Source organism: Xiphophorus couchianus, chromosome 10, assembly GCF_001444195.1.
Source record: "Xiphophorus couchianus chromosome 10, X_couchianus-1.0, whole genome shotgun sequence".
Classification (NCBI taxonomy): domain Eukaryota; kingdom Metazoa; phylum Chordata; class Actinopteri; order Cyprinodontiformes; family Poeciliidae; genus Xiphophorus; species Xiphophorus couchianus.
Window position 1 is genome coordinate 12,229,886 of NC_040237.1, and position 18,301 is coordinate 12,248,186.

Below are 18,301 nucleotides of genomic sequence, written 5' to 3' on the forward strand. Positions count from 1 at the left end.
GAGAGAGCGAGCATCACCCCGGGGGCGACAGAACCTCTGCGCCTCCTCCGCGCTGCGGTGCGCTCCGGCTCCCATCCATTCCATCCCTCTTCCCTCCATCCCACCATCTCCATCTCCATCCCGCGCCTCTCTTTTCTCCGCTCCGGCTTCCAGCACCGGAGATAGATGCTCTGCAGTCACGTGGGTCGGCGGAGAGGAAAGAGAAGTGATGGAGAGAAAGGAGGCAGGGAGGGAGGGAGAGACAGAATGAGACAGAGAGAAAGAGAGAGAGGGAGAGAAAGAGAGAGAGAGAACGTCCCTCCTCCTGCTCCTCCGCAGTTTGCAGTGTGTGATGTCTCAGACTCGGAGGGAGAGAGTCAGAGCTGCTCGTCCGGCGGATCTTCACCTCTGAAACAAACCCCCGGTGTCTCCTGTCATCCTCCCCTCCTCTTCCCCTCTCACCTCCCCGGCTTTGCTCCTCTCTGGAGCACCTGGAAGCTTCTCCCTGTTATTTTTCTTCTTCTTCTCTCTAATCTCCTTCTTCAGCTCGACTTTGATCAACACTTTCTTCTGTGGGATTTAGTTTTCTGCTCATCACTCCCTCCCAACACTTCGCCGCCGCTGCCGCTGCTCCCATTCGGATTTGCTCGCCAGTGAGGAGAAGAACCCCAAGAATCGGCGAGGTGGATCCGTGGATGCGCCTCTGGGGCTCGAACTGGAGATGGAAATGCTGATACTGTTATTTCATTCCTTGTGGATATTGCAGTGCAACACAGCGAGCGCCGACTCCATCATCCACATCGGTAAGAGAGCACCGGGGCTTTATTTTGGCGCTCAGCTGTGCGGGTTTTGGCTGCGGGGACGGAGTGGGATCTGGGGAATGTGGAGTGGTTTGTGCTGTTAGGGCTGCGGGTCCAGGCGGTCATTTCCAAACATCTCCGCATTGTAAAGATAACAATAATTTTTTTTTTTTTTTAATGTACTTACTCTGGTAGCTGACTATCCTTCCGAGCCTGGATAACTGTGCGGAGGAAGAAAGGAAGGAGACTGTTGCATTCTGGCTCAGACGCACGCAGAGTGGAAGCTGATAGAGCGCCCCGCGCCCGGGTTGCGCCATCCATCCATCCATCCATCCGTCCATCCATCCATCCGTCCATCCGTTCATCCGTTCATCCTCGCTTTCCTCGAACAGGCATTTGTAATTTCCACGCTGAAACCCGTCACACCCGCCCCTCCGTGGGTGTTTAGAGGTCTCCACTTTCTCCATCCATCCATTCTCCCTCCCCACCTCCCTTACTCTCCATCTCCATCTCTCCCACTCCTCCCCCTCATCTATAAGCGTGAACTTTCAGTTGGACGTGAGTGAAATGTTAATCAACTCCGGCAGGGGAAGTGATGACAGAGGGGGACAAACGGCGACTGTTCGGGCTTTTCAGGCGTCCAAGCGCCGGCCTCCCTTTCTATCACGCTATTTCCTGCTGCCTCAGTCCAGACACGGTTTCACTGAGAGAGAAAAAAAGAAGAAGAAAAAAAAAAGAAAATGGTGAGAGCTCAGAGAGGAAGCAGTGGAGCTGGGATGGATGGAACGGAAGTCACACGCAGGCAGAGATGATCCAGATCCCCCCTGATGTCCTGCAGCCGGAGCTTTGTGCCAGTGGCAGCAATGCGGTGGGCCATGGGTGCTGAAGCCAGTAGAGGGGAAGAGGAAGAGGAAGGCTGCAGAGTCATTCTGCAGAAGGCTACTCGTCCCCTCTTTAAGTGGTGGATGGAAAACAAACCATGAGGGAAGAACAATCTGTCATGATCTGTGTTTTTCCTTGTTTATTTAGAGTTTTCTGTGTCGTTAATTCTCTTCGTTGTCCTGTCCTCCCCTTGATTGTTCCCAGGTGTGTCTCGTCTGTGATTACCCTCCCGTGTATTTAACTCCACCTGTGTTCTTTGTTCCTCGTCGGGTCCTCGTCAATGTCGAGTCTAGTTGTCGTCGTCAATGTTAGCTTCTTTGTCGTCAGTGTTTCCTTGTGCCTGCTGTTCGTAGTTTTGCCTGGTTTTCTTCATTAAATCTTCATCATTCATTATACCTGGGTCCGCTGCCTCTGCCTCACCACCTCACACCCGCACTTCATGACACAATCAGCTCAGGAACAAGGCCTCCAAAGTCTGTGAAGTCAAACCTGGTGATGAAGTGAACACGGCCGGCCTGAGGGATAAGCACAGTTTGCGGCTGCTAAGGGCCGATTCCTAGCAGGGCCAGATTGAGATTGTGCTATATTTTAGCTATTGGTATTTTAAAACTTGAACTGTTTTTTATAGCTAAGATGCTGTGTTTTAACTATTTGAGAGAGGAAAGGCCATTTTCCACGAGGCTAACATAAAGATTGACTCCACATCTCTAATTAGAATGATACAAAACCATCCATCCATCCATTCATTCATTCATTCATTCATTCATTCATTCATTCATTGACCCTGTCAGCCTCCTCCAACACATTCTGGGGGATCATGTCTGGAAAACTTCCAAACCGAGGCCTTCAGTGAGGCTCTCTAACCACCTCGGTTTACTCCTTTGGCTGCGTGGGAGCATCAGTTCTCTGAGCTAGAACATGCTGTGGAGGATGCTGCTGCTTATGTGCAGCATCTCTTTTGTTTTGGTGACATCCAAGAAACAGCTTTTTATTTGTTTGTTTGTTTGTTTGTTTTTAAGGTAGACTTTTAAATGTTATCACCTCAGTGTGTTTTTACCCTCCATCATATCTGTTAAGGTTAAGATAAATGGCTAAAAATAGAACTAAGTTGCTTGAATTGACCAAAACAAGGAACAGATGAACAACTCTCCCATCTAAGCAGTTTAACATTTCCTAAGACACTAAACATTATCAAAGTGAGCAAATGGATTTAAAGGGGCCTTCAGCTGAAGGTTTTACAGGACTTTGGGGTAGCTATTCTTCTTTCTTACTTTCTTTCTTTCTTGCTTGCTTTCTTTCTCTTTCTCTTTTTCCTTCTCTCTTGTTGGCCGGATCCGTCCCTGTGTGGATGAAGTAGAAGTCCGGGGACAGGCTCGGATGTATGCATGGACAGATGGGAGGATATCAGTATCCCCCTGGGAGGAATCGGCATTCAGTGGGAACAACACAGAACAGTGATGTGGGATTATTACAAACACAGATCAGTAAATACAACAGATCAGCAGCCTGACCCCGGCATGCTGCTCTGTTGATGATTCACGGGAGTGTGAGAGAGATTTAAGACCTGCTACTGATACATTAGATGGAAAACTCTGCAAACATTGGAACCGGGAACTGAAACCCAAACAAGAGGCCCAATGTATGCTGTTTCTACCCCTTTCCGACTGGGCGGGAGGATTCAGCTCCTACAGACTAGCCAGCAGCAATTAGCAAACACCTGGTGGAAATGCGAATTTGCTGAGCTCATGATAGGAGCTACTTCTCAATGAAATGCTGGTAAAACAAACAAACCAAAAACGTTTTAAAGGGTTGATAGAGGAGCAATGTTGTGCTCCTCTATCACAACATTGGAGTGTTGGAAGAAGAAGAACTTTGTTAAAGAGACAGAGACCCGATTTTAAGGCATTAACTTGCAAAAGTCACATTTCTTGTAAGTCATTTGTTATATCGCAAGTGAAGGTATCACAGTTGCTTGATACACTGTGGCTAGAAAAGGAAAACACATAATACTGTCCCTATAAAATAGAATTCTCTTAGGAGAATGCTTATATCCGTTTAGTCTGAAATTGATCCTATTTTTATATGAGTGCTATCACTTTATTCACATCTACAAGTATTATAGGTGCTGTATGTCAAGACCGTTTAAGTGGAATTGAAATCTTCGATTACAATTGCTGTTATTTCTCCAGTTTGGTTGGTTGCTACAGCGGGATTGTTTGTCGGCTGAGCATAACTCATGTCAGTCACTGCGATTATCCAGCTTCTGGTTAATTGAGACGTTCCCTTCCGGATCATTTAACAGATTCTGTTGGCTTACAAGGAAGGTGAATTCATTTTCCACATTAAGGACGCCGTTGTGTGGTCACGCCAACGAAAATGCATGGGAGCTCTCGTCCTCAGAGCAGAGCAGCAGCGGTTGCTCGGCTGCGTTCGGGGACTCTGTTGTTTCCTTCAGCCTCCTGACAGCCGGATCGACTTGGCAACGCGGCGCAGCAGGACCCATATAAGATGTGACAGTTTTTCAGCCTCTGCTCTGAACACCTCCCCCTCCGTCCACCCTCCTACTCCAGCATCTGTCTCGTCCAGCCGCGCTGGTGATAATCTGTGACGTTTCCCCGGTTTGTTTGTCCCCTCGTCTCCTCTGTCCGCCGCGGAGGATCAGCGGCAGGCGGGGAGGTCAGCAGCGAGGTGCTGGTAGGAGGGATGAGGAGGGGGCCGATTGGTAAAAGAGCTGATGCGCAATAAAATGTGGGAGCCGGGCCTTCAGTCAACCCAAACCCTTGACCACGCGGTCTGCTGCTGCGTTCAAGTGCAGCACTGGTGCAAAACCCAGCAAAGTGAAGGTCCAAGAGTCTGCAAAATTATATCTGTGCAGATCCCAGCGGCAGCAGCTGCTTTCTCTAATTAGTTACACTCCCAGTTCTTTGGTTCAATGTGCATAAAATCAGTAAAAACAGCTGCTGTGTTTTTTTTATTTATTTGTGCCTTGAAAGAAAAGCAGCGGTCGAGGAACATCAGAGAGTGGCAAACCGGAGCAAATCGACTTCCAGTTCATTTCTGCCTTTAATTAGATCTCAGAGATCAAGTCGTCAGCTACAGGTACGTCCAGGACATCATGGGGCCCTCCGGTTGGTTTCGGGAGAACATCTTCTTCCAAAGAGGCAGCAGTGGACGCGATTATGGGAAGCAGACGCACAGCTGGATGTCAAACCTGAACAGACAACCCCACCAGCACTCGCAGATGGAGAAAACAAGCCGCATGCTGCGTGTTCTGGCCAAAAAAAAAAAAAAAAAGATGTTTTGTTTCAGAGCACCGTGTCAGGAGCTCCCCAGCAGTTTGGAAAATACCTTCCTTTTTTTAATTTACATTGCGTCACTGAAAACACACAAGGAAAGCTTTGATAAAGCGCTTCAGAGATTTAAAAAATGTAAAAAAAAAAATCAGCAGAATACCTTGATTCCCAGCACGTCCTTGACTTGATAAGGTCAACGGCATTTGTCTTGATGTTTATGTCTAATTGAAAGGTCTCATCCCGACTGAACCACATCTAACTCCAATTCAAAGAAAACAAACACAAAAAAATACAAAAGCGGCTAAAATAAAAACATTTTGCAGTAAAAGCACTCGATTAATGAGATAAAACTGGGGGAAAAATTGGTAGATATCTGCCACCTGAGACATTAATTCAACTTTTAAAATATTTTGTAATTAAAGAATTTGCATTGTTTTTATGCTTTTCTAATATTTATTGTAGCTAAACTGTAAAAACATGAACAAATATAGTAATTCCAGTAGCTTACTCTGTGTTCTTGTTGTTATTTGCAGATGCCATATAAACAAAACATAAAGCAAAATATGTGTTTTTTTTGTTGTTTTTTTTTTTTTTATCAGAGTTGGTTCTGTGACTTACAGTTGCTACTCTGCTATTTAAAAAACAAAAGCATTTGGAGTTGCATGTAGTTTAAGTTTATTACATGGGACTTTTTGATTGGTTGTTGAATAATTAGCTTAATTAAAACTAACTTTTTTGAGCTTTACATCATATTATGATGTTATTCCCTCATCAAAACATACCTGGAGTGTTGCCTTGATTCTTTCATGCATCGCTGAGAAATCTTTTAATCTCCCATGGCAACCATTCAGCTGTGCAAAACGCCTGGTTGGACCTCTCACCACCTTAAAGGCTCAGTTTCCCAGCTCTTGAGCTTCTGCCTCACAGATCAGCCCTACTCCATGTCTCTCCCACTCAGCTCCTTCAAACTAGCCAGCAGCAATTAGCAAACACATGCTGTACAGGAGCTACTTCTCAGTGAAACGCTGGTTAATAGAAGAGCCATGTTGTGACGACTAATTGAAAGCGGGGTTTCAGAAAGAGACAGAGACCCAATTTCAAGCCATTAAATTACAAAGTCAAAAATCTTTTAAGTCATATTCGATATATGCAGCATTGTTAAAACAAAGTAAAATAGTTAATTGATCGTGCTGTAAAATGGCACAATGTGACAAGAAAATACATAATACTGCCCCTTTAAAAAGGTTGAAGAGCATTTGCTGTGTAGATTTCTGGCACACAGAGTAGCGCAGTCTTTTGAATGTCACTTTTTATTTATTTTCTGAATCTGTTTTTGTGTTGCCTCTTATTAAGTCCAGTAAAAGCATAAACATAGCTACTGGATTCAAAGACCTCTTTTTTTTTTGGACGAAATGTGTCTTGTACGAAAGAGCTTAAAGGGGCTAGACTAGTGCCCCACTTACAATATTGCTTATACTGTGTTGTGATTATTTTCACTGGATTAATTAGTTCAGCCACTCAGCTTTGGCTCTCAGCGCACATTAAGCTGTGACTTGGTGCACATTTGGAAGAGGTAGTGTCGCGTTACGCTTTAAACTACTGACCCACATGCACGAAAACTCTCAGGAGACCAGCAAAACAAAAACAAAAAGAAGATCATCAGGTTTATTGTTACAGGCAGAAAAAAGTCCAGACTTCTCAAGGTTCTGTGCAGGGAGGGAACTGCGAGGGCGACATAGAGTTGGGAAGAAGATTGTGATAATAAGGATGACGGAATAATCTTGCTGGAGGAATGAGAGCGTTCTGGGTTGCAGGTCTGTGTGGTAGTCGAGTCTTGGCTTGGAGGATGATGGCGGTTTGGATCTAAGCTGCTGACTGTGGTGGATGATCCAGGGGGAATTGTTCTTCCAGCGGTAAGACGTGGGTTCAAAGGATGATCGCAAGAGCTTTATTGAAGCAGGAGACGCAGAGAAATACCTTAGGAGGTAGCGCAAGGAAATAATTAGTGAGAGAGGGTCTGAAGCACACGGAAAACACGAGGAAAGACTAGAGGTACCACTTAAGCCAACACTCAGACGGAGAATGATCAGCAGCTCGCTCCTCTTATCCTCCAAGGCTGATGGCTGACGATCCGCAGGTGTGTGGGAGTGAACCTTCTCGTCCCCACCGTCCGGGAGAAACTTTCAGGCACCGGAAAAAGCACCACACAGACAGGAACAACCCAGTTCCCTGACAGGTAGAAGGACTTAACATCCTAAGAGTGTGAAGCGCAGTTCTACGGTGTCGGGCGAATCCTCGGTTCTGTGGCTTTCATGAACTTTTCAAGTCTACTAAAAGTGCTGCGAAAGTTTTCACACCTGTTAATTTATTTATTTTTTTTACATTTTGCATTGCTGCATACACAAATGTTGATGTATTTGGATTTTATGCAATAACCCAACACAAGGTAGCACATAGCTGTACACAGGGAGGAAAAGAGTTTAAAGTTTTTTGACCAGTAAAAGACAGAACAGAGGAGAGTGCTTGTCTGTTCAGCAGCTGTTAACGGCTGCAAAACGTTTGGTTCGTCTCTGTAGGCATAACAAATTTAGAGTCTGAAATTTTCCTTTAGTCCCCTAGGCTATCAATTTTCAAGTCTCTCAGTTGCTGATAGATCAGATTTTTGATTGGACCTTTTTTATCACATGAATATGATTTAATCTAAACTCTCCAACTGTGGCTCTTGGTTGTATGTTTGCAAGCTACAGGCGTTATCAAAATAAATGGAGTACAAATGCAGACCACACTATTCAGGCTTTGATTTGTAAAAAAAACTAAACAAAGTTATAATAAAAATCCACTTTACCATTATGTACTTCCCTTGCCTACTAAAATGAATTGCAGTCGGTGGTTCTAATATGATGAAATGTAAAAATGCGGTGTGAACACTTTAGTGAAGCCCTACCTGCATTACTTCAGCCTGTAATTGGGATTGTGTTTAGCTGTTTGTTTCTCTACAACAAAGACCGACCTGGGAATGGGGGTAATTAGAGAGTTAAGAGTGATTTTTGTTGTAACTGCGTCGTAAAGCCAAAACAATGAGCTGCAGGAAGTCGAAAAATCAATGGCGCCCAGTCTGCGAGGGAGCGCTCTTACACCGCATGCAGCCATTTTCATTTGTAGTTTAATTATTTGTTTCACAGAAAGGCACCCAAGATGATCCAGTCGGATCCTGAAAGTAGAAAAAAGCTAATAAAAACACAGGAGATAAATTCTGTAACAGATCAGCGGTTAATGTATTCAGCGCGAGAGCTGCTATCAGGTTGTGGAAGTGTTGCTATCTGCCTCACAGAAGCTGATACCACTCAGGTTGCAGCTCTTTGTTTCCCACCTGGGCAGTTTTCCAGTTCAGAAGGTCCCCTAAACGCCCCTCAGGCCAAGCGGATAACAAGTCACTTTTTATAAAGAGCCAGAGGAGGAGAGATTAGCCCGTCCCATGAGCCAGGCAGCTGACGAGGGATGATTTACGGCGCCGCTGTAGTGGCTAGCAGAAGGAGAGCCTGCGTTTGCGGTGGCTGGTTTTTTGGAAAAGGCGAGCTCGAACTGCAGGAATCCAATCTGTTGAAGCTGGCAAAGCAAATGAGCAGCTGCGGCCTTTTCTCGCCCCGCCGCTAAATAAGATAAACTAACCGGGTTAGGGAGGAACGCAGAAAGCTTCCCGCGCCTTCTCGGTAAGGGTCCCAGCAAAAGCCCTTTACCTCCACCGCCTGCACAAACACACAGATGCTGAGATGGACGCGACAGCCGACGAGTGTTTGACCCTGAGAAAGGCATTCAAATACTCTAGCAAGCAGCGTTAGCCTTCTTTCTAATTCACAGTGACAAACACGCAGATGCAGACTGTGTGGGCAGAGCGAGAGGAACGGGCTCAGAATGGAAACTGCTTTGACTAATAACAGGTTCCACAAAGATGCTCTTATGTTTTTATCCCTGAAGCTGTGATGACGAAGCCTATGTGGTTTGTTCTGAGTGGAAGTGGACATGGGGAAAAAAATTAGTCTCTGAGAATTAGACTGTAAAATCAGATTTTTCAGATCATATTAAAACATTTTCTCTGAGTTTAAACTTACTGAGGCTTTCTTTGGTCGGACAAATGGACTGCTGATGACTAGATAGTATTAACTGACTGGTTCAATACATCAATAGCATCGCTCCTTATGGGGAACCGGGCTATTAAACCATCATCCTTCTGTAGTCAGATTCAGATTCACACACTCTTATGCAACAACTGACGAGAGGTGATTCATTTACAGTTTCATACGCAAAGATGGAGAAATAGTAACAGATGGAGACGTCACTGCAGTTTCTAATTTAGCATTTGATTCAATATAATTTGATATAAATTGGACCGGCTGTTTGGAGAGAGCCTCGACTTGCCAATTATCTAATTTTTGAGGGTCTTTTGTTTATATTTTTCGACTGACTGGAATTTGTTGATTGTCACTATTCTGTATTCTGAAGCGAGTACATGCAGTCTCTCTAACCGCATTCTCTACAACACCTGCCATGAAAAGCCATCGCTGCCCCTATAATAAGAATCACATAGAGAATGTCTGTCAAAAAGGCAAATTAGAAACTAACTCACTGCAGGAGTACAGCCAGTAAAACAGACATTTGGAGGGAAGCAGAAAGGCTATCAATACCATTTGAGGGTGGAATCAAACATCCAACCCCGCCCACTAACTGACCCAACACGCCCCAATTCATCGTCTGTCGATCTCAAACTCATTTCCGCAAGTGCTAAAAACAGTGTATGGTTTAAAAGAGAATAACAAAACGTACAGATAGCGTCTAGAATTTTTTTTAGCATACATAGCTCAATCACATTTTGTGGTTCTGGAACAAATTGTGGAGTGATACGACCCCAGGACTTTCTCAGATTTGCAGCATAGCTGGCAATGTTGAGCTGAAAGTCAGGGGTTTCAAAGTCATCATGGTGCAGGTCTACGAGCCTGGCTACACTACAGTACATAACCTGGCTCTGTGAGAATGTTACGAGTTTAAACTGTCTGTAAGAATCTCCACTGGTTCAATAAATCTTTTCTCAGTCGTCTCAGATGGAAAAGTTTGTGTGAAGCAACTGAAAATCTCAAAAGCTTCCCATTATCCCATACCATGCCTTGATCTAAATGACATTTAATCACCTAATTTAACCTCATAAAAGCCTAATGGATTGCAGTCATAACAGTTCATCCTTCTTGTCTTTCTTCTTTAACCACAAATGCTTTTCTCTGCTAAATTACAGCCATTTCACCCAAGAAACCCCAAGTGAAAAGTAAAAGCTATGCAAACATGTCATCTCTCTGGAACGTAATAAAACAGCGACTGCCAAGAAGTGAGTGCTGATGTTAGACTGAGTAAGTATTAAAACAAGACACAGATCTGTTAATATTTGATCAGCAGGAATCAGAGCAACACTTATTTTTTAATGTTTGGAGATGTACTGCAGCTGCAGTTATGTAACTTGCTTATTTTCAACCATTTTCTACAACATTCCTATTTAACAGCAGCTTTTCACCCTGATTGTCTCCATAAATACAGCCTGCATGTTTGCAGATAGCATTAGGTAGTTGTGTAATCAGTGTTTTTTTTTCTTTCTTCCTTTCTGTAACTTTATTTGTGAGACCGACATGCTGTGAGTGGAAAAGAAAAAGTGTGAAACGATGTGGAAAATAATTGCTTCTATCTTCTGATGCTCTCGTCTGCAAGCAGAATGCCTGAGTTAACAACCTACCTTCTTACTTGCTACTGTTGTTCCTGTTTTGTCCGTGAAGAGCTTTAAGCTTTGTTAAGCCAAAACACAGAAAGAAAGCCCGGCTATGTTGAACCCGCTTAGCAGGTTGCCCCATTGGACTGGACGTTCTTGATAAAGTCTTGCTCCAACAAATTGATGCAATGGCTAAATTAGCTTCTCAGCATGACCATTTCTGGTGTGTTGGGCCAAGGAAAGGTCTAAAACAAGAAGGACACGGTCCTTAAAGACTGACTTTAAACAAGACTGGGCTAAACTATGGGGTCCAAATCAAACTTTTGTAACTCACAACTCATGGATGCAAGAAAAGCGTGATCAATGTACGAATAGAGAAGAAGAGAAACCAAAAAAAGGGACCTTACTGTGAGAAAATCAGGTCAAATGCAGAGAATGAGCATAAATCGTTGCTATGGACTGGATCCCTCGCCCTGATGCATCACCTCCACTCACACACTCATGCATTATAAATAATGTTTGGGAGCTTAGTGGATGCATTTGCGGTGAGTTTAGAAGTCAAAGATCTTTTAAGCTCGTGAGCAGCTCTGTGTAAAACCTGCTGACTTCAAAACAACGTATTGAACCTGATAAAACAAATCGTGAAGATTTGCCTTTATTAATACAATCTTTAACGTTTGTATTCTGGGTCCCTTTATTCAGTTCTGGACACGGGACCCTTTAAAGACACAGCGCAGCATCTTTTTAAAAAGCTTTGAAGATTTTTGAATTGCCAAATCTTGATTAGTATTCATACCCTTGGCTTAATGTTTTGTTGAAGTACACTGAGCAGCAATCACAGCCTCGAATCTTCTTGAGTACGTCTTTACAAGCGTGGCACACCTCTTTGGAGAGTGTCGCATTAGTCTTCTCCACTGGTCCTTTCACACTCAGTCACGTTTGATGGGCAGTGTCATTAGAGTACTGGTTTTAGACGTTCAATTTGACTTGAGTCTGGGCCACACAACAACAATTACTGATGGCTTCTGAAGCTGTCCTCTTGGCAGTGTCCTTCATGTTATTATGCTGGAAGATGAATTGTTGACTTAGTCTAAGGTCCAGAGCATCGTGGGACAGATTTCTTGAAGAATCTGTCTTGTTTGGCAGCCAGAGGGGATTGATGCCTCGAAAAAGGAAACGTCCTCTCCCAATAAAACTGAGAACACAGAGCTATCAGGATGTTTGTACGTTGCCACAGATTACCCAATATGTTCTCATCCTGGTTCTTTCTTGGTTGGTGGTTGATCTGAAGCACACTGTCAGCCGTCAGACCTTATTTAGGCAAGTGTGTTTGATTCCAAATTATGTTTGATCAGCTGAATGAAATCAGCTGAACAGGTGGACTGCAGTCAAGCAGAACTAAACATCTCAAGAATTTCAGTGGAAGTCTGACGTGCCTTAACGTTTTGAGTTAAAACACATCAGCCTTCGTATAAGGGTTTGATTAGTTATAGTTCCCATCCCAAGGATCTATAATTTGAAGAACTTTGTGACTTTTGATTGTCTTTCTCTTGGTGAGTTACATAAGGAATTACCCTACCTCCTGTGTTCGACTTATTTAAAGTTGCCGTGATGTCATTCATCATGTGGAACCTGATGAATTACAAACGATGTGGAGTTTTCATCATAGGATGCCGTTTGTTAGCTTAACAGCACCTCCCAGCTGCAGAGGTACAATAGATCTTAATATCTGTCATTTTATCCCCTACATGAAATGAATCCTGTTTGTTTCAGCCAGCCTGGCTGATCATGTCTCTAATTTCAGCAGATGCACGTTGCATTTGCATAACCCTCGCTGAAGGTGATGAGTTGGCAGTCAGTCAGGAGAGAGAAGTGCAAAGCATCTTGCACTGGAGATGGGAGAGTAAAGAGTTGGGCTTCGTGTTAAGGTTTTACAGCTGTCTTTCTGCTGGCCGACAGCGGGGGGAAAGCATATGGGATCCCGGCATAAACAAGGGAAACAGACTCCCGGACCTGGTCTGCAGCGTTCCAGCGGCATCGTCTTCGATGTTGTGCAGCGGGCGTCACTGATTTGGGTGTTTAATTATGAAAACAGCTTTTCATAAATCCACAAAGTTCCAACCGCCGTAAATCCACTCATTGTTGTTGTGCTCAGTCTTTGGCAGCGTTTTAAACCCCCACAGTATTTCACTTTAAGCGTGTTCTGGCGCAGGATCAGAATAATTCTGCTTAAGCACAGTGAACCCTGAAGGCTAATCTGTCACAATAACGCACCTCGACCGGCCGACAGCAGCTTATATCATATCTGCGGTGGTAGACCTGCTAAATGGAGCCTTCCCTCTTCAGAGGACCTCTATCTGAGTGGGAGGATTTCATGATAAGTGCCTCTAAATTGCAGATGTGTGTTCAGGTCACATTACACCAGTGCTCTGCCTCACATTTAACTCAATTAAAGCTGACATGGCTGATGGGCTCAGGGATGCCTCCGCTCCTGTGGACCCATCTAATACCAGCAGGTCACCAATGTTTTTTAAACACTTTTCTTCCTGGAATGTAACATCCAGCTGATAAAAGCTAATCGCAGGGGCATAGACCTCGAAGACAACCCAGCCACCAAGCAAAGAAACTAACTTCAGTTTCTTCAAATTCTCTTTTCAAGCTGCTTTCATTTGAAAAAGTTTTTGCCTCATTTCAGAATTTGTCTATTCTTCTGTTTTTTTTTTTTTTGTCATGCTTCAAATGTTTCAGATCATCAACCGTATTTTAATATTAGATAACCTGGATAAACAATTTTTAAAAAATGCTGTTTTAAAATGTATTTATTTTATTTGCTAGGGGTGAAAAACTATTCAAACTAAATGATTTACGTGAAAAAGCAATTGTTCCACAATTGCCACCAAGCATTTGTGATAGCTAGCAATAAATCTTTTCCATCAGAATTGTTTTAATTCAAACACATTTAGGGGTTTTTGTGTAAAGTCAGAAGGTTTTGGAAACAACTATATCTACATATAAGACCAGGATACCTTTTGGTATTAATGAAACCATAATTAGGAAGATATTTTTGTACTACCTCTGGTTATGTTTGTCTGATATTAAAGTCAATTCGATGATTTGAAACATTTTAGCATGACCAAAAAATTCAAAGCAGAAGAAATTTTTGAAATGTGTTCATTGGTTTTAATAATCGGTTCTGTAAAGTTTATTTTTATAGGTTGGACATAGTTTTTCTCTTGAGTTGAGTTCAAGTAAACGAACAAGGAAAGGCTCAGTTCTTGTCTTTTGTTCTGGAAATATTTAAGCATATCCCGGTGCTGTTATTATTATTATTATTATTATTATTATTATTATTAGATGTCTGAACAGGCACAGCAGAGCCATCAGCAGTGTAGATCCATTCATAAATGAAGTTAATATATTATCCTGAGTTCAGAAGTCTGGTCATGCCCAAAGCATCACCTCTAATTACCCTGTGGCTCTACTTACCGTTGGCTCAACCCTACAGCACACTTTGTCCCAGGCTGCACAGTCGTCCCACAGCCGTTCATCTGTACTTCTTCATGTACTATTTTCAACTCTCGGTTTGATCCTGTGATTTATTCCTCATCCTTTTTAAATACTCTTTTTAATCCCACTCATCCTACTCACCTCTGATGTAATGCTAAGCCTCTTTCTTTAGACTGCTTTTATGACATTTTGCATATCATTCCGCCTTCTTTCAAAGTTCTTTCCTCCCAGTATTCCTTCATTCTTCTTCTTCTTCTTCTTCTTCTTCTTCTTCACATCCCACTTATTACATCCCACTCATCCGACCCATTTCTCTTAATAACTGTTTCTTTGCACTCATTCTGTTATGCTTGATTTCACGTTATTTGCACTATTCTGAATTCCTTAGCACTTTAAAAAAAAATAGTTCAATAGAGATGCGGTTTTTCACTCATTTGCTTAGTTGTACAGATGCACTGATGCACAAATTTAGACTGATATCACTATCGATAGTGCTGCCATGAATAACAGATATTTACCGATATCATACGTGTGTAAAAGTGAAGGCACTGCCTACGTTGCTTCTCTGCTTCAGCTTAACATCCCATAATCAGGTGCTGCATCATTATCACTGTCACACGACTGAACAAATACTACATGGTTAACCCTCTGCGCCTCCCGAAATACAATGGCAACTTGATTGAAATTAACATCAGTTGTTAATGTTTGCCCAGTTTTACTTATCAAGTTAAAAAATGACTAATATCAGCCGATGCTGATGCTGATGCAGATACATTGTGCATCTTTACTTATTTTGAGTCCAACCTGACATTCCTGTTTTCAGACTGTTGGAGGAAAATGAAGAACCAACACATGCTCAGGGACAATAAGCAAACTTCGCAGACAGACCCCAGCTCTGATTAAAACCTGGGACTTCTAGCTACGATCCAACAGCGCCACCAGTTCCCCCAAAATGCAGCCTATAGACCCAATCGATTACTTGGAAATTCAGTCTCATCTCATTTTCAGTCCTTCTTGGTTACACTCGTTCGCCTTTATCTCTACTTTTTTTTTCCTCTCCCATGTGGGAGGTCTGAAGTTTTCCTCTTTGTTTGTCTACCAAGACTGGACCCCCGGTCTCCTCCTTCCTGGTCTCTAATCATTAGACCTCAGACGAAACTCAACCTTTTGATCCATTTCTACCGACATTCTGCCTATCTTAACTTTGATCCAACTAAACCCAGATTCTGTTGGTGTCGGTGGTTTTACATGTAACGCGTGAATATATTATGACTCAAAAAAACCGAACCTCGTCGCATCCCTACAAAACCGTGTGGAATTGAAGCAGGCGGGAATAATTAAGGGCAAAGGTTAAGAGACTTCTTTCAGACCCAATCACTGTTTCTTTTTCTTTCTCTGACAATAAATCTATAGTTATAATTTACATATTCAGTGTTTGTTTAAAAGAAAAAGAGAAAAAAGATTTTATATGAAAATTGCCACCAACAAAAAAAGAAGGTGGGGTTTAATTTATACACCACCAAGATACTCAGACCTCCAGACTTAATTACACTGATTTCAGACATTGTAATTCTTGTTTGGGGAGTAAAATATACAGTTCACTGAGTCTCTCCGGGAGAGGCTTAAGGAAATCTGTACAATGTAAAGAACAACCTCTGTTCCTCCATGTAATATTACTCGAGAGGTCTGCTACATGTGTTTTAATTCTCAGCGGGTTTTGCTCGCCACCGATTTGCCACATGGGCAGCTTTCGGAGATAAATTACACCTCTTGTATTAGCAATGATTAAGCACCTAATAGGAATGGATTTTCCTGCATGAGGGCGATGAAAAGACCAAGGCCAGTAAGCATAATTGCATTGACTGCGTGCGCAGAAATGGTCGGTTTTTGTCGATTAACGGGGCCCGGAGTAATCAGAGGAGTGATAAAAAAAAAAAAAAGAAAAAAAAAAAGTGGAACAAAGCCGAGCTCGTCCTCCAAATTTCCTCTTCAATTGTTAAAGGTGAAGTCACGCTGTGGCAACCTGCAGGATAACAAATGGCAATCTTAATTTTTCTTTAATGCATTTTGTGCTCCGAAGAGAAAAAGGTGGCGTCTTAATTTGAGTTAAATCAACACGGAGCCCAGTTTGATTCTGTCTCTTTTTAGAATAATTAGAATAAGTAAGAATGAAATTATGAAGAAGCAAGAAATTTCCCCTCTGCGGAGTCCAAACTGATTTCTGTCACTGTTCCTTGGACTCAAAGTAAAGCAGCGACACGACAAAGAGATCCACAGCTTGTCTTTTTTAACTTGCAGCAAACCTCTTTACATCACAAGACCCGGTTTATGGTGAAACCACATATTTACGCGCGCTGCAGAAAAGACGCGTGGTTTTCTTCTCTCAGACTGACATTAAATTAGATTGAATTTTCCTGCATGTGGGCGATGAAACGTCCAATGTCAGTAAGCAGCAGTAGTGAGTGAGCACTTGATTTATTGTTTTCTACTAACTTCCCAATCATTTGCCCTTTTTATATTTTTGGTGGAAAATTACACACATTGTTTTAGTACCTAGAGAAGTTTTGAAAAGATGCTCAAAAATCTACTGCACCTGCACACAGAAGACAAACTGAGCCGAAAGCCCAACTAAACAATTTGAGTGCATTTTAGCACCAAAACGCTGTTGCTCTTCCACTATAGGCAAACATACCAGACAAAGAAACAGAAAATAAAATTAGTTTTTTACTTATTACATAAAGAAGTAAAACAAATATATATTATGTGACTTATCAAGAAGAAATCACATTTGAGTGACTTTTTAAATCAGGAAGTGATACAGAAGTTGGCAAAAACACAGTGAAAATGGCAATCTATTTCACTGATTCAGTCAGAGTAAAGGCATTGTTGTAAAAAAACCCCAGCAACACCAGATTGTAACATTTTTGCAAGTACAGTATGTGTTAGATTAGACAAATTATTTGTTATCGCTTTGCAATCATTTCTCTGTGTTCTGTAAACCAAGCATTCAGCCAATGACTTGAAGACAGGAAGTATTTTGTCTTTCAGCCTCTGATTCTATTAGTGCTTACCTACATTTTTAAAAATACATATAAAATGGTCAGACTTTCCCATTATTCATAAAATCTCATCTTGTTGTTGGGAGACGGCCACTGTTTGCTCTGTGGAGCTGTTTCAGTTGCCCTGCATCTGGTTTCTGAATTGCAATGAGGCTCAAATTTGCTGATTGTGTTTTTCATTGCATTTTTTTAAATTTCCTATTTTAATATCAGTAAAAAAAACAACAAAAAAAACCATACTTGATATTTTGTAGAAATGTGTAGAAATTTGTAGAAAAACTGTAACTATTAAAATCCAATCATACCGAGACAATGAAATGCCAAATTTAATAAGGTTTTCTATAGAAAACAATCAAAAGGTAGAGGTTTTTAAAAAAAAATTATTGTTATGATTATTTCCGTTACTGTCAAGCAACACACTTTCTATTCAGTGATCAAATAATATCAACCACTGATAATCATCAGGGGATTAAAAAAATGTAATCTAGTTAAATAAATATCAAACTTTAAAAAAGGCTTGTGTTGTTATGTACGACTGCCAGTAGGTACTTTTGACAAAATCTAAGAATATTGTCACCTTGTGTGAGTCTCAGCTGCCATAAAGCCACTCAGAGATGAATAGGCGCAGAGTTTATTGTCCCACGTCTAAGAATTCCTAAATCTCAGAGTAAACCTGCTTCTCTCCCCGGTTTTTGCAGCCAGCTAGAGCTCCGGGACACAAAGCCAGGTACTGCTGGTTGATTACCTGCCAGAGTGAGGAGGAGGCTTGATAAACACAACAGCTCCGATGCATTGTGCTTTCGCAACAGTGGCAAGTAAATTGCATTTGGCTGCCGGCTAGTGCGAAGTTCCCACCTTGGACGTAATGTAGGAACGTTTGTGGAAAAGGTCAGACTCACAAATCACACGTTGGTGTTTGGCAACTTTAAAGGGATTTCCACATTCCTTCGGTCTTGATTAACTATTCGGCTCGTTCAGAAACAAATAATCTGACCTTAGAGATTGGAGCATTTGTGTGCGGTAAATGCCAAGCAA

General features: G+C 42.2%; 1 protein-coding gene across 2 annotated transcripts in view; it reads left to right on the forward strand.

The window, feature by feature from the left end:
* Nucleotides 1-337: 337 nt before the first annotated feature.
* grid1b (glutamate receptor, ionotropic, delta 1b) overlaps nt 338-18,301 on the forward strand; it is a 461,341-nt gene continuing 443,377 nt past the window's right edge. Inside the window, exon 1 of one of the 2 annotated variants that reach the window (XM_028029850.1) lies at nt 338-782. In XM_028029850.1, the coding sequence (XP_027885651.1) occupies nt 701-782 (82 nt within the window). In that variant the 5' untranslated portion in view covers nt 338-700. The remainder of the gene's footprint in view (nt 783-18,301) is intronic. The other variant, XM_028029852.1, reaches the window with a different exon arrangement.